This window comes from Pleurodeles waltl, chromosome 1_1 (assembly GCF_031143425.1).
Source record: "Pleurodeles waltl isolate 20211129_DDA chromosome 1_1, aPleWal1.hap1.20221129, whole genome shotgun sequence".
Taxonomy (NCBI): Eukaryota; Metazoa; Chordata; class Amphibia; order Caudata; family Salamandridae; genus Pleurodeles; species Pleurodeles waltl.
This window is the reverse complement of record NC_090436.1, coordinates 760396974-760421823: the sequence shown is the minus strand read 5'-3', so window position 1 is coordinate 760421823 and position 24850 is coordinate 760396974. Positions and strand designations below refer to the sequence as shown.

Here is a 24850-nt window from a genome sequence, read left to right as displayed (position 1 = left end):
GAAGGCTATCACCGCGTCAGGTTCAAAACAGGCACTTTGCGTCAAGGGGCTGGCACAAAAAGTGCAGTCGCTGCTGTGTTGGCTGTACTCCCTGCTGCTCCTCTGCGCGTGCAGCGCGGGGCATCACTCACTCGGTCAGGGGCCACTGGCAGAACCTGGCTCACATAAAAAGCAATGCGTTGTCGTCAGGGTGAGGAAGGCTCGCTAATAGCGCTTCTGCTCCGTCTACTGGCACAGCGCTTCGTCGTACGGCTGTGCGAGACGCAGAAAGAGAGAGAGGCGTGGACTGTTTTTCCCTGCTCCCCTAACCTTCTGCTCAATCTACTCGAAATATCGACAGTGCGTTTATCTGGTGACACGTTACTTAAAAAAAACAAAAAACTATGTTGTGCGTTTTATCTAGTGAACCCTTCAATCGGTTATCACAATGTTGGTGATCTTTTCCGTCGCCACTTTTTAATGCGGGTGGAGGTGGCGGCGTGAGCATCATGTACCAGTGAAAGTTTCCTATCGAGAAGGGATAGGCACAGTCCATTGCTAACACACTGAGGACACGCGTGCAGTTACTGACTGTGCTTCTGGGATCTCGGAACTCAGTGTGCCTGAATAGGCGCCGAACTCTCCCCTTCACGCCTCCGCGTAACTGACTCCCACTCACTGTACTTAACGGATGAACCCACTGAGGTTAGGCACTGGGTCGAAGCAGATTTCTGAACCTGGAGACTCCAACTCTTAAAACAGCACCAAAATGTGTGATAAGCCTGATGTTGGCATAACGGTGCGGCATTCTTAAAAGTGATTACTTTTTTCAAACATGATAAGGTTATTTCTACTAACTTCTCAAGAACAGAATACACCTGTGATCCGCCCTCTATTTTATGTTGTGTGTTATGCTACAGTGCGCAGTGCTATGTACTGAACCTGAAATGGAATGTCACGTTAGGGTTCGCTATGGTATTTTTACGCTTCTAACCGTGCAGTACTCACCCGCGTGTATGATTGAAAATAATAATAATAATAATAAATATATATATATATATATATTACACACATTGTTCTGGTTAGAGTTGTAAAGCGCATTTACAGATATGCAAAGTAAGTATGTTACATTACGTTATGCTGTGTTATGTTAGGCAAGGGCTGTCATGGTGCGTCGTGGAGAGATAAGTAAAGCTGCTATACAAATCAAGTTACTTCACTGTTGTTACGTTACTGTACGATTCGGTTAGATTAGCAACATAACTTGATTTAAGTGTAACGCACGTTTATACTTGCATGGCGACATGCTACGACACTTTGAAATGATGTTACGTTGCTTACCCGTACATTGGGCTGTGGTTGTTATGATGCTGTATGGCATGTGTATCTTTGATACGGTGTGCTATGAGCGCTCGGTGCTCGTACAGATCGCAAGGTTATTTGAACACTAGTCCGACGTCTAATTTATTTTCTATGCTATTATCACTCGTTATCGCAGTTGGTTAAATCAATTCTCTTCTCAAAACTGATGTGTCCCTTGTTGGCCTACAGGTAAACACGTTTCCCGCACGAATGTGTCATCTCTGGGAATATTGATAGTGCGAAACCTGTGCACTTTCACCGTTTTTCCTGCACAGGAAAATATTTCTGAAATCTCTCGTGTGATTGATTTATGCCTCTCACTGAATTGTTGCTTTGGAGACGTGACAATTAGAACAATTTTTTGTCATGTGGTCATGCCTCTCCGTGCGACACCAAGATACATTTAGATACCTTGTTTCTAGTTACAAAGACACCTCTAGTGGATTAGTGGCGTGTTAGCAGCGCTAGTTATCACCGTGCATACGCCTGGCACCTCACACCAGAACAAGCTCCATTTGATCCTTCTGTGCACAGCATCAGTCTCAGGCGTCATCCCAGGGAGGGAGGGCCCAGTATTATCCCATTCTTCTGAGTAGAATTGAGTCACCCTGCTCTCATCGGGCTTTGGTGAGGTGTCAATCGTGAACGGTCGTGCTGGCAGTGCAGCAGTTCATTAAAGATCTAACCCTAGGTAATATTCGCGGCCAGGGTGGAACCTAGCGCCTTGACTCAGCTCGGCAGAAAGAGACGGGCGGCTTCAAACGTGTGCTTTTTACTGGGCTTCATACAGTATTTGATTAATTTGACACAGTCAAATTTCGTACCTGGAATGCAAATTTTTGAGTTTTCTAGGCAAGCAAACAACCTTTCCATACGTGTAAACAGTAACCTTTGCTCACAAAACTTGACTCTACACGCCACGGCCACACCTGCAATATACACTATTAGATATCAATATATCAATTGATATAGATACTAATATATATGCATTGGCATTGCCTGTAAGGCCCACGAGCATACTTTTGAAATGATAGGAATCCATTTAACAGTGACACAACAATGTATGAAGTCAATGTACAGAGAATAAACGCTGGAAGATCAATTCACAGTATTACAGTTTTTAAAACGAATTTATCGGAACACCTATTCTCCAAACCTGCTGTTATCTCCCCATTATGCGTATAGAGCGAACAACGCTTCCTTTCTTACGGTTTAACCCAGTTTATTTCTTTAAAAACTCAACACCATGGCAGCAAGGTGGCACCCTGGTTCTGTGCTCCTATCGTCGCCTCTGCTGGTACACTGCAGTCCTGTGAGTCACTTATGCCGGAGCCGGATTCCTGCAGACACGGTGAGTACCTGAGCTACAATTCCAGCATAACAGCGCCCCGTATCTTAAAAACTAACCAGCTCCGTGCTGTTGTGGGTTATCTGCCACCCTGCCCGGCTCTGTGCTCCTGACGAACGAAGCTAGAGTTCCTGCTCTGTGACAGGACGCCCTGTAGCCCGAGGCAGTCTGCCGGCTGCATGCAGTCATTAACTTTCATAATGCATATTATCTGAAACTGGCAGCCTAGAAGCTGCCGTGCAGCAAGGTGTATTTTAATGACGTAAAGCACATATCTAGACTAAATTGGGCAGGTGAGGGTTTCTAATCCTCCCAGCTGGCACGCGCACTCCTTACAATAGGGACAGCAGTCATCTGCAGTACAAACTGAAACGGAGTGGAAGTTTTGTCAGGGTACTTACACGTGTTCGCTGCCACCCCCTTGCTCCATCCATGGGCAGCGATGATCACCAGTAGCCCCCAGAAGGTGTGCACGGCAGGATCCATGTCCACGTCCGGAAAGCCTTTCCCAAAGTGGCAGAGTGCGGGATGCTGCTGCCCTCTCCGATCTCTTCTTCCCAGCACCTCGACTAGGCGAACCTCTCACACGTGCAAACACACCTCCGAATCAGCTCGTCTCCCTAACAACACCAATCCCTCCAGATGCAGCGGCGAGAAGCTCCCCTCCGATTTGAGAGCATCACTCAGAGCTGAAGTGCGAGCCTACTGCCCTGCTCAGCTGCTTACCGCGGCTGCACGTCCACGTGTGGCCTGGGCGCCCCTAGCGGTGGCAGATGGAACGTGTGACACAGCGCGGACCTCAGTCTGTGCAGCGTGTACTGAAGGAGACGGACGTGCGTCTCCAGGCACCCTCTGGCTGTCTGCCTCCCGCAGAGCCCAGCACAGAGGAGGCCATTTAGCTAATCACGCTGTTTTTAAATATACGGAGTATAACGTGCATACATTTTAATGCAACTCCCTCCCAAAATGTATTCAAACACTTCCAAGTGGGAAAAGTGTGCCGCTAAGCAATAACATTGTAATCAGTGCAAGATGCACAGCATGCAAATATTCGTTTACTTCACAAGGCTAACCAGTGGGTGAAGGTTTTAGTTAGAAGTGTGTGCGTGCTGGGGAGGGGCGGCGATGCATCATATTGTGCATGCTGTTTCTCAGGTTAGCTAAGTAATAATGATTCCCTGCCCGTAACCCGTCCCTCACTCGGAGTTTCTAGCTCATCGAACCTACTGCACCGTGCAAGTAAGTCAGTCTGACGCGCTCTGGAATGGGACGACTACCCCGGCACTGGGTGCCGTTTACCTAAAGCAAGGAGACTCATAATCCATTCAGAATCTTGCAGGCGCGTGCATTACCCCCGCCGTTCCCAGGGCTCTGCAGGGAAGGCTGTAGTGCGCTGCCTGCTGTCCGGCAGGTCCTGGGGAGGCTACAAGACTGCGCCAAAGGTGCAGACTTCAGAGAATGAAGCCCCCTCTCTGTCCTGTCTTCGCAGGACTTGCCGTGAAGAGAAGAAACTGCAGCTTCAAGAAACCTATTGTGTCGTGAAAGAATTTGTCCAAATTACCTGCCTTTTCATCACGAGTGACCCGAGGTTTTAGTAGAAAGACCTCCAGCTATTTACATGGTGGACTAAATACTTACATAGGGTCTTAAATCGCGGGTAGATATTGCTGTTTATGCATTCATTTCAGGAATCTCAATCAGGGATAGCTTGGTGCATGTTTTATCTGTGCCTAAAAAAGTTCGAGGAACCGCCAGTCCTACATTTTCGAGCGGTTAGTCCTGCAGAGGCGTGTGTGCTTTGCAACTGGACACTTGTTTCAGAAGGTGACCGGCCGCATTGTCGTTTAGTTCTTTACCACTATCAAGCAGCCGACGCCAGGACTTTATGAGGCAAACTAACAAAATTGTGCACTTGCAATTATGCATGTAGTTGAAGAAGCACAGGGCTAACCTGGGTGGGTTGTAGTGAGAGTGAGAGACTTTAGACAGGCACCGAAAGTCATACCCCGTAAGGACAAACATCAGGTTAGAACACTGTTGTGATGTGTTTGCAGGTCTGCCATCTAGCGGTGGCAGATAATATCACGCGAGACGCTTCGTTACTGTATCATCACACATACTGGCAAACACTGTGGTGTCTGACCCCGTTATTTCTCCAAAGAGGACATTTAAGCTCAATTAAGAGCGGTACCCAGTGGCATAACGAGACTTGACGCCCCCCCTTGCAAAGTCCCTGGAGGAGCCCCCCTCTGTCCTGACGCAGTCAGAGGTCTGCCGCCCGTGCAAAGTGTACTGTGCTGAGGGGGCCTCTTGAAGCTGGGGGGTGGATTCCCGCGCGCTGCGGGAGCCTTTGCTACGCCACTGAGCGTACGGAATATTTGGAAATGTTCTTTCCAGGCGCATATAACTGCACCTTAGAAGAAAGACTGCCAAGATTACTGAATTCAAATCTGTTTGGTGCAAACTCGGCGCCTTAAAAAATTAAGGCCCTCATTACAACCCTGGCGGTCTAAGACCGCCAGGGTTGTTGTGGCTAAAGCACCGACAACAGGCTGGCGGTGCTTCAGAGGGGATTACAACCGCAGCGGTAACACCGCGGTCCCACCGCCGGGACCGGCGGTTTCCCGCCACAGTTGCCCCGCCGGTGATAATCCGCCAGGGCAGCGCTGCTTGCAGCGCTGCCCAGGGGATTACGAGTCCCCCTACCGCCAGCCTTTTCCTGGCGGTTTGAACCGCCAGGAAAAGGCTGGTGGTACGGGGAGTTGCAGGGCCCCTGGGGGCCCCTGCACTGCCCATGCCACTGGCATGGACAGTGCAGGGGCCCCCTGACAGGGCCCCATGCAGCTTTTCACTGTCTGCATAGCAGACAGTGAAAAGCGCGATGGGTGCAACTGCACCCGTCGCACGGCCGCAACACCGCCGGCTCCATTTGGAGCAGGCTCCCATGTTGCGGCCCAGCGGGGATGTCATTATGGGCACCGCGGGAGTGCGGTCGCATTGGCGGCCGCACGGCGGTTACAATTTGCCGCCCGCCAATGTTGTAATGACCCCCTAAGTCTTGTTAACACTCCACGGGACAACATAGAAGGATTATTACAGTGATATCAATTGAGAAATATAAAACAAAACACTTTCACTTGTTTAACTTAAATAATTTGCAATGTCAAAATGGAATTATAAATACTGGTATGGTCATGTATGTTTATGTTAAGGAGCCCGGCATATCATTCAATAATTAGCGAATGTCAAGAATGAAAGCACAAACAATGTCATGCTCATTTATATGGAACTCTGAGCCAGGCACAGCGATATGCAGCTAATGTGTTTTTTTTCTCTCCGCTTTTTTCTATATATGTTTGTGACAAAACAAGTAGTTGAACTGAAGCCAGTGTGTATCTGTAACTGCATGTGTGCAACGAGCACGTCTGCACATGTACATATGTAATGGATGTAATAGTGTGTGTGTGTGTAAGTGTGTAAATATGTGAGGGGCGAGAGAAGACATGAGGCTGAGGCTGTTAGAGTAGGGAATACGTGTCAACGGGCGCTTTAGGGCAACTCGGAAAAATAATTTGTTGACTGCCCTTTGGGGCCTTGAACACAACTTTGGTGCTAATTCCGTTTGAAGCGCAATCTCCGAAGTTGGGGCCAGATGTAGCAAAATCCAAATTTGCGACTCCCAAATTGCGGGTCTGAGCGACTCGCAATTTCAGAGTCGCAAATTTGGATGCTGGGTGGTGTCCCTGACATCATCTGCGAATCGCAAGGGGGTCACAAAGACCTACCTCAATAATATTAATGAGGTGGGTCGCAATGTGCGACCCCCCTTCTGATTTGCAGCACTCACAGGGATGGTGGCCTGCTGGAGACAGTTTTTTTTTTACAGCCTGTTTTCCTTAAAGGAAAACGAGTTGCAACACAAACGAAAAAATGAAACATTTGTGTTTCATTTTTTCAGCGCAGGCAGTGGTCCATAGGACTGCCTGCTATGAAATTTTTTTTTGCAGGGCCATTCACAAAGAGGAAAGGGTCCCATGGGGACCCCTTCCCTTTTGCGAATGGGTTAGCACCAATTGTTTTGAGACCGCGGTTGCGGTCACAAAGCAATTCTACATCGCGATGCGAATCGCAAATAGGAAGGGGAACACCCCTTCCTATTTGCGAGTCGCATTCCCATTTTGCGAGTCGGTAACCAGATTACCGACTCGCAAAATGGGAATGAGCATTGCAATGTGCTTTTTGCATGGCGCAAACAGCGAATTTTGCTGTTTGCGCCATGCAAAAAGCTTCGTACATCTGGCCCTTGGTCTGTAATTTCGAATTGCCTAAATGCGATTTGCATTGCTGACTCAGCGATATTTATCCGCCTGTTTTTCCAGGTAAATCCTGTCGAGAAACCTGCTAGCAAATGACCTGGAACTCTTTTGAACATTTCATTTCCCCACATTTTTCCCGAGGGGGAATAGAACTGTGACATAAACATCAAGGTATTTTAATTGCAAATGGAGAGGCACGAGTTACAATTAGTTCTCATTTACATACATCTATAAAGAGCAAAGCTATTACCCCCAGGTCCCTCTAGTCCTCCTCCCATTCATCACTAATTGGAGGAGATAACCATCTCCACGACAGAAAAAAGAACATGAGTGTTAGACTTTTGAGTTTATGCAGGGTCATCCCCAATGCGTTTGCCTCCTGCCTCCTATTTTTCCTGACCTGTTGCTGTTGATTTTGGAACTCTGAGCACTTTACCACTGCTAACCAGTGCTAAAGTGCATGTGCTCTCTGTGTAAATTGTATTGTTGATTGGTTTATCCATGATTGGCATATTTGATTTACTGGTAAGTCCGTAGTAAAGTGCACTAGACGTGCCCAGGGCCTGTAAATCTCATGCTACTAGTGGGCCTGCAGCATTGGTTGTGCCACCTACATTAGTAGCTCTGTAATCATGTCTCAGACCTGCCACTGCGGTGTCTGTGTGTGCAGTTTTAACTTTAAATTCGACTTGGCAAGTGTACCCAATTGCCAGGCCTAAACCTTTCCTTTTCTTACATGTAAAACACCCCTAGGGTAGGCCTTAGGTAGCCCCAAGGGCAGGTTGCAGTGTATGGTTAAGGTAGGACATATAGGCGGTCATTCTGACCGCGGCGGTCGCCGCCCGCCAAGCGGTTCCCGCCGAAAGACCGCTCCGCGGTCAAAAGACCGCGGCGGCCATTCCGGCTTTCCCGCTGGGCCGGCGGGCGACCGCCAGAAGACCGCCGGCCGGCCCAGCGGGACAGCCCCTTCAACAATGAAGCCGGCTCGGAATGGAGCCGGCAGAGTTGAAGGGGTGCGACGGGTGCAGTGGCACCTGTCGCGATTTTCACTGTCTGCACAGCAGACAGTGAAAATCATTGTGGGGCCCTGTTAGGGGGCCCCTGCACTGCCCATGCCAGTGGCATGGGCAGTGCAGGGGCCCCCAGGGGCCCCACGGCACCCGTTCCCGCCATCCTGTTCCTGGTGGTGGACACCGCCAGAAACAGGCTGGCGGGAAGGGGGTCGGAATCCCCATGGCGGTGCGGCAAGCAGTGCCGCCATGGCGGGTTCCCTGGGCCAGCGGGAAACCGGCGGGAAACCGCCGGCTCCCCTTTTCCGACCGCGGCTTTACCGCCGCGGTCAGAATCACCCAGGAAGCACCGCCAGCCTGTTGGCGGTGCTTCCGCCGCACTCCGCCATGGCGGTCATGGACCGCTAAGGTCAGAATGACCCCCATAGTAATGTGTTTTATATGTCCTGACAGTGAAATATTTCTATATTCGTTTTTCACTGTTGCAAGGCCTGTCCCTCTCATAGTTTAACATGGGGGCTACCTTTTAAATATGATTTAAGTTTAGATTCCATTTGGGAGCGGATGGACATGTGGAGTTTGGGGTCTCTGAGCTCACAATTTAAAAATACATCTTTTAGTAAAGTTGATTTTGAGATTGTGTGTTTGAAAATGTCACTTTTAGAAAGTGAGCATTTTCTTGCCTATACCATTTCTGTGACACTGTCTGTTTGTGGATTCCCTGTCTGGGTCAGTTTGACAATTGGGCTGGTTGCACCTCACTCTAGACAGTGACACAAAGGGAGCTGGGGTGTAGTCTGCATTCCTGATGAGGAATCTGTGCTAGGAGGGAGGGGAGAAGTGGTCACTTACACCTGAAAGGGCTGTGCCTGTCCTCACACAATGCAGTCTCCAACGCCCTAGTGAGTGTCTGAGGCCTGGCCTGGGAAGGCAGGATTTCACATTCAAGAGAGACTTTGCTTTGAAGTAGGCCTACTTCAAAGGAGAAATTGGGTATAAGAAGGGCACCCAAAACCACAGACTTTAAAACACTTCTGGAAACCAAGAGGAACCTCTGCCTGGAGAAGAGCTGAAGAGCCGAGGAAGAAGAGCTGCCCTGCCTGTGACTGTGCTTTGTGGAGGTATCCTGCAGTTTCTGCTTCTGCCAGAGTAAGAAGACAACGGCTGGACTTTGTGTTGCCTTCCTTCTTGTGAAGATCTCCAAAGCCTTGATTTAGAGCTTGCCTCCTGTTGTTTGAAGTCTCAGGGACAGCAAAGACTTCTCTCTGCCAGCACCTGGAGTCTCTGGAGAGACACTAACTCTGCCCTGTGGTACCCATCCAGTTCCTGAGACCCTGAAATGAGAAGCTGGCAGCCTAAGAGGAAGAAATCCACGCACAGAACGCCGTGCAGGGAAAAGATTGTGTGACTCCGATCTGCGGCTGGGAAATCGTCACGCCGCCGGCTTCGCGGCTGAAAATCGATGCCCGCCTGTAACGCGACCGATGAATTGACGCACGGAGCAGGAGAAACGACGCGCAGCATCGCTGACGGAGGCTGGTGAAATCGCAACCCGCGGATCATCGTGCGACTGGATTTCCGACGCAAACACTGCTAGGCGTGTAAAAACAATGCAAGGCCTGCCCGGACCCGAGAGTGATGACCAGATCGACGCATCACTCTCCTGCGGAGAGAAGAAACAACGCGCCCGACCTGACAAAAGGAGAAACAATGCAAGGTCTCGCTCGTGAGTGAAATCAACGCATCGCAAGCCCTTTTTGATGCACACTCGCCCGTGCAGGGTTATTTTTGATGCACCCAAGGTACATTTTCACGCTAACAGTGTTATTGTGTGTTTAAAACTACATGAATACTCTTTTTGCTTTTTAATTGATAAAGCGACTGGTATATTGTGGATTTTTGTAGTTTTGGTCTTGTTTTGTTTAGATAAATAGTTCCTATTTTTCTAAACCTGCGTTGTGTCATTTTGTAGTGTTTTCATTAATTTACTGTGTGTGTTGGTACAAATACTTTACACCTAAAACTCTGAAGTTAAGCTTACTGCTCTGCCAAGCTACTAAGGGGGTAAAGAGGGATTAGCTGAGGGTGATTCTTTTTTACCCTAACTAGAGTGAGGGTCCTTGCTTGAACAGGGGGCAACCTGACTGTCAACCAAAGACCCCATTTCTAACAATGAGGAATGCTTGGATATCCCCTCCCGACTCCATCCCTTTGGCAGTACATAAGCTGTACTTACCCAGCATTCCGCCCGTTCTTTTTTCTGTCTTCTGTTGGAGTGTGGACATCAAGATGTCATTGCTGCTGGGCTTGGGTGACTGTTGTTTCCTGGTGTGCTCCCTCCATTCTGCTGGGCTTACTGGGGCGGCGCCACTGTTGGACTCTCGAGGACCGCTGGGCGGGCCCTTGTTTGAAGGTGGGTGGTCCCATGTGGCTCCCTGGTGCGGTCTGCAGTCCTCCTGCTGTGTTGGGTTCCTTTTTTGTGGCTGCATTCTCCGGGCGGCAAGTTCCTGTCCCTGGGCCCTCCTTTGGAGGCTGCTGGTGCATTTCTGGGTGTTTCCGTCTCCCAGCCAGCTGGGCAGCCCAGAGCCGTGCAGAAGATGCCGGAAGCATCTTGCCTGTCTTCCTCCCTTTGGCCACTGTGGATACAGTGCATGTGTGAGGAGTGCGCTTTCTGGCTTTCAGGCAGCCTACCCTTGAGGTAAGTGCACTTGGCTGTTTCTTTGTTTTTTCTTTCTTGCATACTTCATCATCGCAATTCACAGGATTGCCTGCATCCTGGGGCCATGCTGCAGCTTGGTGGTGGTCACAGCCTGCTGTCGGGTGCTGACGAGTTTTGGGCTTGGCTTGTTTCCCCGCTGGCATCCTAGTTGCGGTGTGTCCTGTTTATGTCTGCTGCTGTTTCCCTTGTCTCCTGGGTACTGCTTCGAGCTGCTTTATCTGTGGGGCGGTTCCAGTCTCATGCCATCAGGCTGGATGGCCCTGGTCCTCCATGGAGGGTGGCTGTGCCCTTTTCTTTTTTCCAGGTCATGCTCCGTGTCGCAAAGGGGGTTTCGCCTTGTGTGTGGGGCTTGGATGCTTTTGCAGGTGGGGCAATGGTCACGCAGGTCTTTGCTAAGCAATCTCATTCCTTTCGCATTTCTACGTTGGTTCCTGGGGTTGCTCTCCTAATTTTGGTGGTTGTGGTCCCTGTTCCTCCCAATTTCCTGTGCTGCATTCTATGGGGAGTGGGTTCCAGGTCTCTTGGTATGTGCTCCCTCCTTTTCCTCTTGTTGTTCCGACGCTGTTTCTTCTTCCTGTGCCCAGTTGTTGGCTGCTAGTATGTCAGGCCTTTGCTGACCTGGCATATTGTGGTGGTGTCCATTGGGTGGGCACGTTCTCAGGTCCTCCTGCTACTGTATGCTGTATATCCTGTATATGGGTTCTCTTCCACGTTTGTATGTGGCCGTTTACCTCTTGGACTTTGCAGGCTGCTCCCTTTCGGGCATGTGTGGCTCTGCCTGTGTTTCCCATTCCCTTTTATTCCTCAGAGTTATTTTTGGGGGGGGGGTCCCAGTGACATCATGCTCTGGGCCACTTTTCCTCTCCCGTTGTGGTACTGGTTCTTTTCTGGGTGTCATCTTGAGGTCATGGTCTCTGCCTCTCACCGTGGGGGTTGGTTCTCTTCCTGGTGTGGTAGTTGTCATTGCTGGCTCTGGTTCCAGTTTGTTTTTTTGGTTCTTTTAGCAGGTGCATGGGCTCTCGCTGACACCATTGGCTGGGCCTTTTGGGCAGCTCTGGGTATTGTCTTCGCTGTGCCGCTTGGGTGGCTCCTGCCTGGTTCGTATGGGCTTGGTTGCCTCCTCTGATTCCCATGGGCTCTTGATTTCCCACGCCTGTTTTTGGGACCATTCCGGTTGCCTGTTGGTCTTTGCTCGGCCTCTTCTGCTGTGTATTATGGGTTCTTCCCAGGTGGGCTTTTGGGCATTTGTCTTTTTTGAGGTCCCTTGTCCTGGTGCGGTGGGCTCGGTAGTTGTGTTCTACTCCCTCCTGGTTTCCTTTTCTGGCCTGCTCTGTTTTGGCCAGTCTGGTGTGACTTTTTTCTGGAATTGCGGACTGTTGTCTTTGGTATCCCTCCCCTCTGTCTGCTTCCCATGTGGCACTGGTAGGGTGCTCTGAGTCTGTGTCCTGGCCTCTGGGGTGGGGTTTTGTCATTCAGGTGTCCCCCCCAAGTGCAGGGTCCTGCCCCGCTTTTTGGGCATGTGTGGGGTTATGGGTTCTCCTGGCCGGCTACATTATTTTTTGGACTTTGGGGTCCTGTGGCCTTCTGCTGCATCTGGAGTGCTTCCTGTTCCTTGCCCGTCCTTCAGGGGTCATTTGCTGGCCCTTCCGCATGGTGTCTTTCCCTTCAGTGGTCTCCTGCTGTTTGGGTGTTTCCCGCTTTGGTTGGGGGTGTGGTATTCGGCTCTGTTCTCCTGGCGGGTTGACTGTTCTATATATTTTTTGCCTGGTGGCTGTTTGCCTGCTCTGGGCTTGTTTTGTGGCTGTCTCCCTTTTGGGATGGGTGTTTTACCCTTGCTCTTCCATGGGTGCTATGGGACTTTTCCAGGTGTGGCGGATTGGCAGGATGCATTTTCTTGGTTATCCCTGTGTTGGTCTCCAGTCTTTGCCACGTTTGTTCCTGGGGGTAGTGGATTCTCTGGTGCTCCTCCTCCTTCTCCTGCATGTCTTTTTTGTCTTCTTAGGTCCATTGGCCCCTTCTGGGTGGGGCTCCTTGGCATGGTGCCTCTTGGGCTTTGTTGCCACCTCTTACTTTTGTTGTGGCCGGCGGTGCCGTGGTTTCCCCATGTGGTTGGTGCTTCCTTTTTCAGCTCTGGCTCGAAGGTCTCTGGGCCAGTGTCCTGTTCCTCCCTTTGTTTTTTTTGTTTTTTTCTGCTGTTGGCGTGTTTTCTCTTTGCCCCTTGTGGGCTCTGTGATTGTCTTGGCCCCAGGAAGGGCTTCCTTCTTCCACCCCCGTGGGGTGTGCGGTCAGTCAGAGGCAGGCACTCCGCTCCCCACCTCCCTGTCTGGTGGGTGCAGGTAGCTGGGGCCTTTTTGCATTGTTGTTCCTCATGGATCCCTAGACTTACGACTCTTGTTGTGTCTCTTTGGGTCTCTTGCAGGGAGTTGGCTTCCGACCTTGCCAGGGTCCCCCTGTGATTGCCTTTTCCTTATGCTGGCTGGTCTTTTTCGGGGCTTTTTTCTGTGCTACCCACTGGTCCTGTCGGTTGGGCCTTCTCTGGGATACTGTTGGGGCCGCTGCTCGTGCTTTCAGGCTGTTTGTGTCATCCTCTGGTGGGCTACCTCTGGTGGTGCGGCCTTGGTGGTGCGCTCGGCCTCCCGGGTGTAGGTGTTTTTTCTTGGTCCTCGGGAGCTGGTCATTTCATGGTTTCTCTCCTGTTCTTTCCTCTCTTTGTTGGGGCCAAGACTGGTGTTGCTGTTGTTTTCTGTCTCCAGGGTCTGCTACCCCTCTTGTGCCTGTTGTCCATGGGGGTTCATTGGAGGCCCTGTTGGTCCCCTGGCCCTGGTGTTGGTTGCTTCTTGGCTCCAGTGGCATCGTTATCCTCTTTCTGCTTTGCCTCTGGGTCGGGCTCCGGGTTGGGCTTACTTGTTCCTGGTTCCCTTCTGTGGTTGGGGTTGTGCATACCCTGGGGTTGCCAGTGGTGCGGTCTGGGGTGCTTTCCTTTCCTTTCCCCTCTGGTTCTGTGGCAGCTCTATGTCTGGTCTTTGTGTCGCAACGGCTGCGTTGTTGGGGGCTTCCCCTGTTTCTGGGTGCTTGCGCTGTTTTTGGGTCTGCGGACTGTTGGTTTCCGCTCCTGTGTGTCTCTGGTAGTGGCTGCTGTGCCACTTTTCTCCTTTCTGGTGCTTACTTGGTTGGCCCTCTCTTTGTTTGGGCGTCTCATGGTCCTGCACGGCTGATGGGGTGTGGTGCCCTTCTTGTCTTTTTCGGCCTAGGACATGGTTTTTGTTTTTCTGCTCTTCCTTGTTTCTGTGCTTGCTTTTTGGTTCCTTTAGGGGCCCAGGACTGTTTCCTTGCCTTGGACTCTCATATTCCAGGGGGTCTCAGGTCAGCCTCTTCTTTCCGGGCTGTGCCTGGGTCTTTTGCGGTTGTGATTGGCCCTTGCCTTGGAGGGGTTTTTCTTCAGGGGTGTTCCTTTTTGGGACAGTTTCTCATGTTGTCTTTTCCATGGCTTTTTTGGTTTCTTCTTCTGGGATTTGTGTTGTCTGTTCCCTTTTTTGTTCCGTGCTGTGCAGCTGGCGGGGCTTCCTTTGCTCCGGTCGTCTGGCGCTGTTTTCTTCCTTTCTGGTTTGCAGTCTGCCTTGTATTCACCTGAGTCTTCGCAGAGGGGTCTGTTTGTGTTTTTGTCCCTCTGTCTTTACTTGTTTGGGGTGCTGGATGGTTGTTGGTATTCCTTCTTGTGATTTCTTGTTGGGTCTGTATGGTTCTCAGAAGGCCGGCGTTTGCCTGTTTGGATATTCTCCAATTAGTGATGAATGGGACGAGGGCTAGAGGGACCCGGGGGTAATGTTTTATTACTTACCGGTAATCTTCATTGCTCCTGGTACTGTTGTCCTCCTCCCATTCATCATCCCCTCCCATGTTTCCAGCCTTCTGTTGGGGCTTGGTAGTGCAGGTGGAATGCTGAGTAAGTGCAGGTTTTGTACTACCAAAAGGAGGGGTTAGGGAGGGGACATTCCAGCATTCCTCACATTCTTTTTTCTGTCATGGAGATGGTTATCTCCTCCAATTAGTTTTGAATGGGACGAGGGCAACAGGACCAGGAGTAATGAAGATTACCGGTAAGTAATAGAACATCACTAGTACAACAGGTGCAATTTCACAGGAAGACACAGGTCTGAGACTTTGAGTGCCCCCTACTTTGGCTCTCCATTACCCCCCTGCCAAAGCAGGCACTCAGAAACCAGTATTTCTTGCTTACAAGTGGCAGCTCCTAGCATTTTGAACAGGTGCAGCCCCTATGATGGGATTACACAGTGCTTAGTGCAAGCAGGTTCACAGCCTTCTCCAAGAGGTTGGCAATGTACACCTGTCTAGAGCATAATTACTTAGGCTGTGTGTGGACTAGTCTAATTAACAATGACCTACTACGAAAAGGCTACTTCTCACTAGGTGGAAAAACAAAAAAATCAACAGAATCAGCTGGTCTCCAAGTGACACCAGCAGGACTTACAGAATGAGGACGTTTAATACTACCTAAGAGAGAATGGTATACGATCTTGCATGTTCACCAACTCATCCACCTATACATCCATCTTAGTAATTTATGCACCTACTGCAGAGATCTGATTGTAACTGACATGTCACTCATGTCTTAATCGTACATGTCGAATAAGTGATAAAATCTTGCATTACTCTGCCTTTCCGGATCTGTTCTGCTGGTCACAACCGGACTGGGAACGCAAAGCAGCCCTGGCAAATTTTGTCAGACCAGCCCCCATTGTGTGCATAGCAAAAGAGCTTGAACACTACAGTGCGGTTAAGGGGGATGAGGGTCCTACCCCCAAGAAAATTTCTCAAAAAATGGCAAAAACAGTGCATTCTACAACACATTTTCATTATATATTCAATTGTATTCGTTTTTAAAGTATAGTAAATGACCGTACAGTGCAGCAGGATACTGCAATCTTTATGAGGGCTCTTCAATGATTCTCTCACCATCATCCTCTAGCAATGCCTCTCATCTCTTCATACTCCCTCTCTCACATGTACTTCATTTGTTTTATTGCATCTCTCTTACCAGCGTAGGGCATTGGAGCACTTTACATCACACACACATGCAGAGACAATGAACCATACAGGTGTAAATCAGAAACTGTTAAATAAGACAAAGGGGAGTACAAGGTGTAGGATTCGCATGCCATTTATACTGGTAGACATTTTTAAGAGTGTTTAGTCTGTGGAAATATAAACTCAGAATTCAGAATGTAACACACTGTTTAGAGTTGACTCTACTAATAACAATTTATTTCTACCCAAACAAACCCTTTTTAGAACAATTGGGATAATCAAAGACAGAGGAAAGCATAACTTTCTAACCTGCACCATGCAGTTTGCATGCAGCTCTTTGATGGCACTTCATAGTACACTATGCTAGATTATGATTATAATTTATGAAATGCACAAAAGAATCTCTGTGACAAAAGCAGTATCCCACTGAGCTATGCACATAAAATACTGTTCTGTGATCTGCATAATACGCGTTCTTAGCAGCAGGCATATTAAATATCTGCCCTATCTTAGCTGAGTAAAAACTGTCACTAGACAAATCTCTCTCCAGCTAGCACATTAATCACCAGAGTTACCTTGGCACTTTTATTGTTGCCTGAAAACTGCTGGATATACAAGGAACTCTGCAGTGTTTTAAAAGTGCTCTACTGCTACAAAACCAACCCCCAGTAACAAAAGTGTCCCCCCACCCTTCCAGAGAAACACCTGATGCATAGTACCACCAGTCCGGAATTGCTGCTGTTAATGGAAGATTTTAGTCACTGGCTACTGTGAGAGAGGCAAGCCAAGCTTGCTTTGCTAATGCTGTACATATTTTGTGAGGAATCAAAGCTTGAACTGTTGTTTCCTGATTTTCTGTGCCCTGAGATGGGGAAAGCCTGTGCAGCTTTTACCATAGCTCTATCTGTCCACTGAAGGAGGGATGCTTGCCCTGCATTTATCTAAGGTTTTCCTGTTCTATGAAGGAGTGTTTCAACTGCTGTTCCCACATGTTCTGAAAAAAATACAACCAACATGTTCAATGAACTTTCATAACATGCCGAGAAACTGTTTCACAATATTTGATGTGCGATACCAATAGTTCTAAGGCCAGAGCATGACCACTTAGGAGCCATATTTGAACACTGGATCATGTTGATGGAAAAGCAAAATAAGGTCCATTGCTTGCCCTTCCTGGTTTTTAATATTATGTGAGAGAAATAACAGTAAAACATACTTTTTAGCTCACCCACACACAATTTTACCAAATGTCTGACAGTTTGACAAAGGGAGAGCATACATGTTGACACAGGAGACATAACCTCTCCCAAAATAGGGAATCCATACATTGGATCTTATACAACAAGTGTACACCTGCACTCTTGCATGTCTACCATTGAAAGAAGTGGAACACATAGATGAAGTGCACCATTCTGGGTAGGCCAAGGTTCATCATCCTATGTGAGTACATGGGTGTATGTAATTTCATTAGATGTTTGGCTGTTTCTTCTAGGGGATTTGTACTTCTTGTATGTTTATCTGTTTCCACAGAAATTACAATAACCCTTTAGCCCCTCTCATTCCCTCTTTAGTGAGTTATCTATCTGTGTTGTGCCCGTCTTGTATGTGTGAGAGATTGTGTGATGTTTCTCCTGGCAATGCCACTTGTCCTTTACTTACTCTTTGTGTTAGGGAAGGTTCAACTCCTGTTGTCCATGCTTTGCCTTTGTTGTGTTGTGAATCTCAATATAAAGCTTTCATGCTAAACAAAAGACAAAACAATTTGCATTGCCCATGCTTGTTTTAATGTTTGGTGTGAATGAAGGCATACATACTCACAAACTATGTGAGCAGAGTTTACTTTTAGTTTCATGGCCTAAACAAGCAGTTGTTGAAATGCACTAGGAGACTAACATTTTAAAAACATGGCTGCCAAGCAGATCTAGGTCATGCATAACAACTTTCCCTAATTCTGGCCCTTAGCCACCAGAATTTTGCATACTGAAGTTTGGAGCCCATAATAAACTGCCCAAAGTGAAACTACACGCTCCTCAATGCAACATGTTCTTGGATGAAAAGCCTGGAATGGTCAATGGTATCACATGTTGTATTGTTAATTGGCAGAATTGTGAAATGCAAAATAAAATTTAGTTCCTGACATTCTGCCTTTACTCATGTAGGCAATCATAGTTAAACAACACAGTGGGTGAGAGGGCAGAGATAGCCTTTCAAATGAAAATGCTTTTAACTAAAATGGTGCACTTTTTCTCACCAATATTAGTTATCCCACAGAGAGGTACTTCCACCTCAGGGAGTACAGCTGTGCTAGCTGATGGTTCCCTTGGTACAGGTGCCAGCCCAGGAGAGGTTTCTCCCACCACAGGAATGGTATCCTGAATGGCAGGGTGGGAAGGGGATACTTTGGTGCCCTTTTTACCTGTTGTTGGAGAAGGATCCTGAGTTTTCAGTCCTTTTTCTCTCCTTTGCTTTTTCATTTCAGTTGAAATGAGAGGAAGCAATTCCTCAGGATACCCAGCATGGCTGCATGGGTATTAAACTCTACCTCAGCCCAACCTGAGGTCTCTAGGTCAATACCTAAGAGACAGTTTACAGGTAAGCAAGGTGATACTACCACCTGCTTAGGGCCAGTAACTCCACCCCAACTAAACTGAATTATAGCTAAGGGGAAGAACTTAGTGGAGTTATGGACATCAATAATCTTGTACTGTTGTCCAATGTCCACATCTAAGGACATAGAGTCATTTTTTGCACGGGAACTCCTACCTTGCATCTCATTGACGCAAGGTAGGTTTACATGTCCAAAAAATGACATTAACTCCAAAACTTTGGCGCTAGACTGATCCAGCGCCAAGTATAAATATGTCCACATCTTTCAAAACTTTGTAATTATTAGCATCACTTTCTCTGACAGTAAGAAGCCTATCCCTACCCTTACCAGTGAAAGATAGCCACAAGATAGCAGCCCACTGCCTTTGAGGGACCAACAGTACCATACAGGCCCTCTCAAGTGCAGCAAACCACTTGTTAATGTCATCCCCCTCCTTGTAAGGGAGGACTATCTTATGCAGGTTTCTGGAATCTTGTTCTCTCACAGGAGTGCTATCAAAAAAACTGCTGTTGCCACCATGGTGAACTAACCCCAACCTCTGCCTTTCCCTCTCTACATCCAGAGATCCCCTGTCTAAGGCCAGCTGCTGCTGTTTTAGCTTCAGCCTGGCCTCTTCCAACCTCAGCTTTCTGTGTTCCCTTTCCATAATGTTATCCTGAGGGTGGGAGGCTTGGGAATTCTGAGACACAGAAGAAATGTGAGAATTGGCAGAGTGAGACCTGTCACTAACTGGCTAGACTCTATTAACCTGGCCTTTAGGAGTGAAAGGAGCCCTACTAGTGTGTGACCCCCTCCCACTACCAGTGTCACTAGATGGCCCGTTAGCTGGCGCGTTTTTGGAAGAACCCTCCCCAGCATCCTTAGGGGACTCCTCTGACTCTTTCTGGGTACCCCCCTCCTCTACCTCCTGATCCTGGGATGGGCCAGACTGGTTCTGGTCACTTTCTAGGAGAAGGCTAAGGAGAAGATCTTTGGTAGGATTCTTACCAATGCTTAAATCTCTTTCAATGTAGAGACCCCTCAAACTTTTTAAAGTTTAAACTACCATAGGTTGCCTGGACAACTGTGAGAGTAAGTTCTACTGCAGACATGATTGTTAGAAAGGGTCTAGGACAGAGAGAAAAAAGTTTGGAAAATTTTAGAGAAAAGAGAAAAACTTTTGAAAACTTTTGAAAACATTTCTGAAACTTTTTAGAAAGTTTAAAGAAAGAAAGTTAAACTGTTTAGGTTAACTGTGTATATTCTGAAGTATTTGGTATATCTTTTTCTTATGAAAAGCACCAATGACAAAGTGGTAAAGCAGTTACAAGTATTTATCCCACCGCTGCCACCAATGTAGGAGGCTGGCCTGGCTTATAGTGGGTACCTGTTAGTACTTACACCTTGTGCCAGATCCAGTTATCCTTTATTAGTAGATTAACAGTGTTCTAGCAGCTTAGGCTGATAGAGGTAGCTATAGCAGAGCAGCTTAGGCTAAACTAGGAAACATGTAAAGCTCCTACTATACCACTTATATCATATATCACTATATCATAAGAAACGCAATACCCAGAGTTACTAAAAATAAAGGTACTTTATTTTAGTGACAATGTGCCAAAAATATCTCAGAGGATATACTCCCTTAGGAGGTAAGTAAAATACACAAAATATACACACAAACCAAAATCAGGTAAGTAAACAGTTAGAAAAGTAGTTTAAACACTGTAGAATACAGTAGGATGCAATAGGCCTAGGGGCAACAGAAACCATATACTCTAAAAGTGGAATGCAAACCACAAAGGGACCCTAGGCCTAGTGTAGAGTGTAGAGGGTCACTGGGAGTGTAAGAAAACACTAAGGGTGTCCAAGATACCCCAACCCAAGACCCTGAAAAGTAGGAGTAAAGTTACCCTACTACCCCAGAAACACACTAAAGTCATAATAGGGGATTCTGCAAAGGCAACAACTGACTGCAAAGCACTGAAGACTGATTACTGGATCTGAGGACCTGTAAAGGAAGGGGACCAAGTCCAAGAGTCATGCAAGTGTCCGGGGGGGGCAGAAGCCCACTAAACCCCGGATGAAGGTACACAAGGACTGCCAATGGGTGGAAGAAGCTGAAGATTCTGCAACAATGGAAGATGCCAGGAACTTCTCCTTTGCACAGAAGTTGTCCCACGGCATGCTGGAGGATGCAGAGTTGTTTCCACGCAGAAAGACCACAAACAAGTCCTGTTAGCTGCAAGAGTCGCTATTGAAGAAAATGGGTGTTGCCCGGGCCCAGGAAGGACCAGAAGGTCCCCGCTTGGAGGAGGAGGCAGAGGGGGCACTCAGCAACACAGAGAGCCCATGCAGAAGCAGGCAGCACCCACAGAAGCACTTGAACAGGCATTCAAGAAATTTGAGCACGGCAGTCATCTCAACACTACAAAGGAGGGTCCCACGAAGTCGGTGATCAACTCAGTGAGTTGAGCAATGCAGGACAGAGTGCAGGGGACCTGGGCTATGCTGTGCACAAAGGATTCTTAGCAAGAGTGCACAGAAGCCCTAGCAGCTGTAGTTCATGCAGTACACAGGATTACTGTCTGGCATGGGGAGGCAAGGATTTACTCCACCAAATTTGGACAGAAGGACCACTGGACTGTCAGGGTCACTTGGATCCAGCTTCTGTGTTCCAGGGACCATGCTCGTTGAGATGAGAGGGGACCAAGAGGACCGGTGAAGCAGAAGTTTGGTGCCTGCATTAGCAGGGGTAAGATTCTGTCGACCCACAGGAGATTTCTTCTTGGCTTTCAGTGCAGGGTGAAGGCAGACAGCCCTCAGAGCATGCACCACCAGGAAACAGTTGAGAAAGCCGACAGGATTAGGCGCTACAATGTTGCTGGTAGTCTTCTTGCTACTTTGTTGCGGTTTTGCAGTCATCCTGGAGCAGTCAGCGGTGGATCCTTGGCAGAAGTTGAAGAGAGAGATGCATAGGAACTCTGGTGAGCTCTTGAATTTGTTATCTGAAGAGAAACCCACAGAAGAGACCCTAAATAGCCCTCAGAGGAGGATTTGCCACCAAACCAGGTAAGCACCTATCAGGAGGGGTCTCTGACGTCACCTGCTGGCACTGGCCTCTCAGAGGCCTCCATTGTGCCCTCACACCTCCGTATTCAAGATGGCAGAGGTCTGGGACACACTGGAGGAGCTCTGGGCACCACCCCTGGGGTGGTGATGGACAGGGGAGTGGTCACTCCCCTTTCATTTGTCCAGTTTCGCACCATCGCAGGGGCTGGGGGATCCCTGAACCGGTGTAGACTGGTTTATGCAAGGAGGGCACCATCTGTGCCCTTCAAAGCATTTCCAGAGGCTGGGGGAGGCTACTCCTTCCCAGCCCTTAACACCTATTTCCAAAGGGAGAGGGTGTAACACCATCTCTCAGAGGAAATCCTTTGTTCTGCCTTCCTGGGACTGGGCTGCCCAGACCCCAGGAGGGCAGAAGCCTGTCTGTGGGTTGGCAGCAGCGGTATCTGTAGTGAAAACCCCAGAGAGCTAGTTTGGCAGTACCCGGGGTCCATGCTGGAGCCCCAGGGATGCATGGTATTGGCACCCCAATATCAGATTTGGCATGGGGGGACAATTCCATGATCTTAGACATGTTACATGGCCATATTCGGAGTTACCATTGTGAAGCTACATATAGGTATTGACCTATATGTAGTGTAATGGTGTCCCCGCACTCACAAAGTCTGGGGAAATTGCCCTGAACAATGTGGGGGCACAATGGGTAGTGCCAGGGTGCCCTCACACTTAGTAACTTTGCATCTAACCTTCACTAAGTGAGGGTTAGACATATAGGTGACTTCTAAGTTACGAAAGTGCAGTGTAAAATAGCTGTGAAATAACGTGGACGTTATTTCACTCAGGCTGCAGTGGCAGTCCTGTGTAATAATTGTCTGAGCTCCATATGGGTGGCAAAAGAAATGCTGCAGCCCATAGGGATCTCCTGGAATCCCAATACCCTGGGTACCTAAGTACCATATACTAGGGAATTATAAGGGTGTTCCAGTGTGCTAATCAGAATTGGTGAAAATGGTCACTAGCCTGCAGTGACAATTTTAAAAGCAGAGAGAGCTTAAACACTGAGGTTCTGGTTAGCAGAGTCTCAGTGACACAGTTAGGCACCACACAGGGACAACATATGGGCCACAAACTATGAGCACTGGGGTCCTGCTAGCAGGGTCCCAGTGACACATATCAAACACACAGACAGATAGGGTTTCCACTATGAGCACTGGGGTCCTGGCTAGCAGGATCCCAGTGAGAGAGTAAAAACACCCTGACATATACTCACAAACAGGCCAACAGTGGGGGTAACAAGGCTCAAACGAGGCTACCTTCCTACACTTACCCTTGGGGTGCCTCCCTCAACAGAATACCTATTTCTTCTGAGGGAACTGCTGATTCAGTGCTTGCATGAGCACTGACTAGGCATTATTTCTTTTAACTATAGTACCTGAGAGACGTGGCTTGAAATGGTGAATTGTCTCCAGCAAATGAGTGTACTGTCAATGAACTATTAATTTCAACCTTTTACAACAAGCATTCAAGTAAAAAAGTTTAACCTGCCCACTTTCCTGAAGGCCCTAATGTCATTGTCTCTTACACTCATAAATAAACCTAGTAATTAACTAATCTCAAGAATTAAACAAATAAAAATAAAAACATATTTTTTTTAAAAAAACATACTTTATTGCATTGGAGTAAGTTACCAGCTGAGTAAATGTTGGGGGGGGGGAGTGGGTGAGAGAAAAGTAGGGGTGGGAGTAGCAACTGAGAGGATATGTAGCAAATGGTGTACAGTGGATAAGGTGAAACGTAATGCAAAAGGTTATGTATGATGGAGTAGGGTGATTGAAGCTGGGAAGATTTGGCAAGGAGAAGTCTGCAGTTGAAGGGATTGTGAGAGCGTTATGGGGGTTAAGGCTGCACTGTGCTGGGCTGAGAAGGGGGTGTTAAAATAGTATCAGGGTGATGCCTTAATGGTGAACATAGACTTCGCCTCTTCCAGAAGAGCATCCCAGGAGGAAGCAATGGAATGCTTCAAAGACTTCTGGCCTCCTTTCTGTGTAGAGATTTGCTCTTTGCCTCAGCCCATTTAAAGTGGGCGGTGGTCCAGGTTGCAACTGTAGGATGGGGGATCATCACCTACCAGCGGCAGGTCAGTGTGCATTTTGCCAGGAGCAGAGCCAAGTTGGCAAAACAAGACGCAACTGCTAAACATGTCAGCCTGAGGGTGGGCTTCACCCAAACATTTTCCCTTCTCCCCTCCTGTTTTGCTGAACTCTTTTTTGTTGTCTTTAGGTCTCTGCACACTTGAAGTTGCTAACCAGTGCTAAAGTGCTTCTGCTCACTCCCTAAAACATGGTAAAACTGGCGTACAGATGATTGGCATATTAAATTTACTCATAAGTCCCTAGTGAAGTGGTACACAATATGCTCAGGCAAGGTAAATGAAATGCCACTAGTTGGCCTCCAGTAACGATTGTGGCACCCACTTAAGTAGACTCGAAACCATGTCTCAAACCTGCCATTACAGCACATGTGCAGTTTTAAACTGCAAACTTGACTTGGAAAAATAAACATTTTGCCAAGCCTAAAACTCCTGCTTAATGCATATTAGTTGACCCTAAACAGCCCATAGGGCAGAGTGCATTATATGTAAAAATTCGACACATGCTTTTAAGTTTTACATGCCTAGGTAGTGCAAAAGCTACAAATTAATTTTCATTACTGTGAGGCCTTCCTCTCAAATAGGATAACAGTTGCTCGGGAGCAGGTGGAAATCTCATGTTTGGTGTCTAAAAATTGTAATTTAAAATCCTCCTTAATGGTAAAGTTGGCTTTTAAGTCACAATTTTGAAAATGCGACTTTTAGGAAGTTGGCACTTTCTCGTACTAATAATTTGGTGCCTGCAGCCTATATCCTAGGTCACATGACTAGGTTTAATTGTCAGATAGCCTTTGTGTATTCCTCCGAGACAGTGACACAAGGGGGTGGACTGGATGTTGGCAGGATGGGCTATCGTGACACGATGGGAGGGGCAGAGCTGTGCAGAGCCTACTCACTTTTCAAAGGAGCTGCCTCAGCACAAACAAAAAGAACTTCACACTAAATATTTGTTTACCCAGAAGCCAGGGCAAGAAGGAGGGAAATATCAGATCCATCTGTGGGGGGAAATTTCCAGAAGTTCTTTTCAATTTAAATCTGGCACCAACTATACAAATTGGACCCTCAGACTAACTGTTTAGTTCACTTCTGGACCTGCAGAGGGCTCTCAGAGGACTGCCAGGCTGGCTGAAGCATTCTCTGCTGAGGATTTCTCTGCTGCCTGATGCCCATGCTGTGCCCCCAGAAGACTACCTTCCTGCTTGAGACCTGCTTTTTATTTGAACCCAGGACCTCCAGAGTGGCTTCAAGGACTAGGTTGCTGATCTCCT

The 24850-nt window shown here is 48.0% G+C and overlaps 1 protein-coding gene across 3 annotated transcripts in view; it reads right to left on the bottom strand.

Moving 5' to 3' along the window:
* Positions 1 to 3566, bottom strand: part of CNTNAP4 (contactin associated protein family member 4) — a 2124586-nt gene extending 2121020 nt beyond the window's left edge. For 2 of the 3 annotated variants that reach the window (XM_069227632.1, XM_069227640.1), the window contains exon 1: positions 3091 to 3426. In XM_069227632.1, coding sequence (XP_069083733.1) covers positions 3091 to 3175 — 85 coding nt within the window. In that variant the 5' untranslated portion in view covers positions 3176 to 3426. Of the gene's footprint in view, positions 1 to 3090 lie in introns of all 3 variants that reach the window. The other variant, XM_069227637.1, reaches the window with a different exon arrangement.
* Positions 3567 to 24850: the final 21284 nt, after the last annotated feature.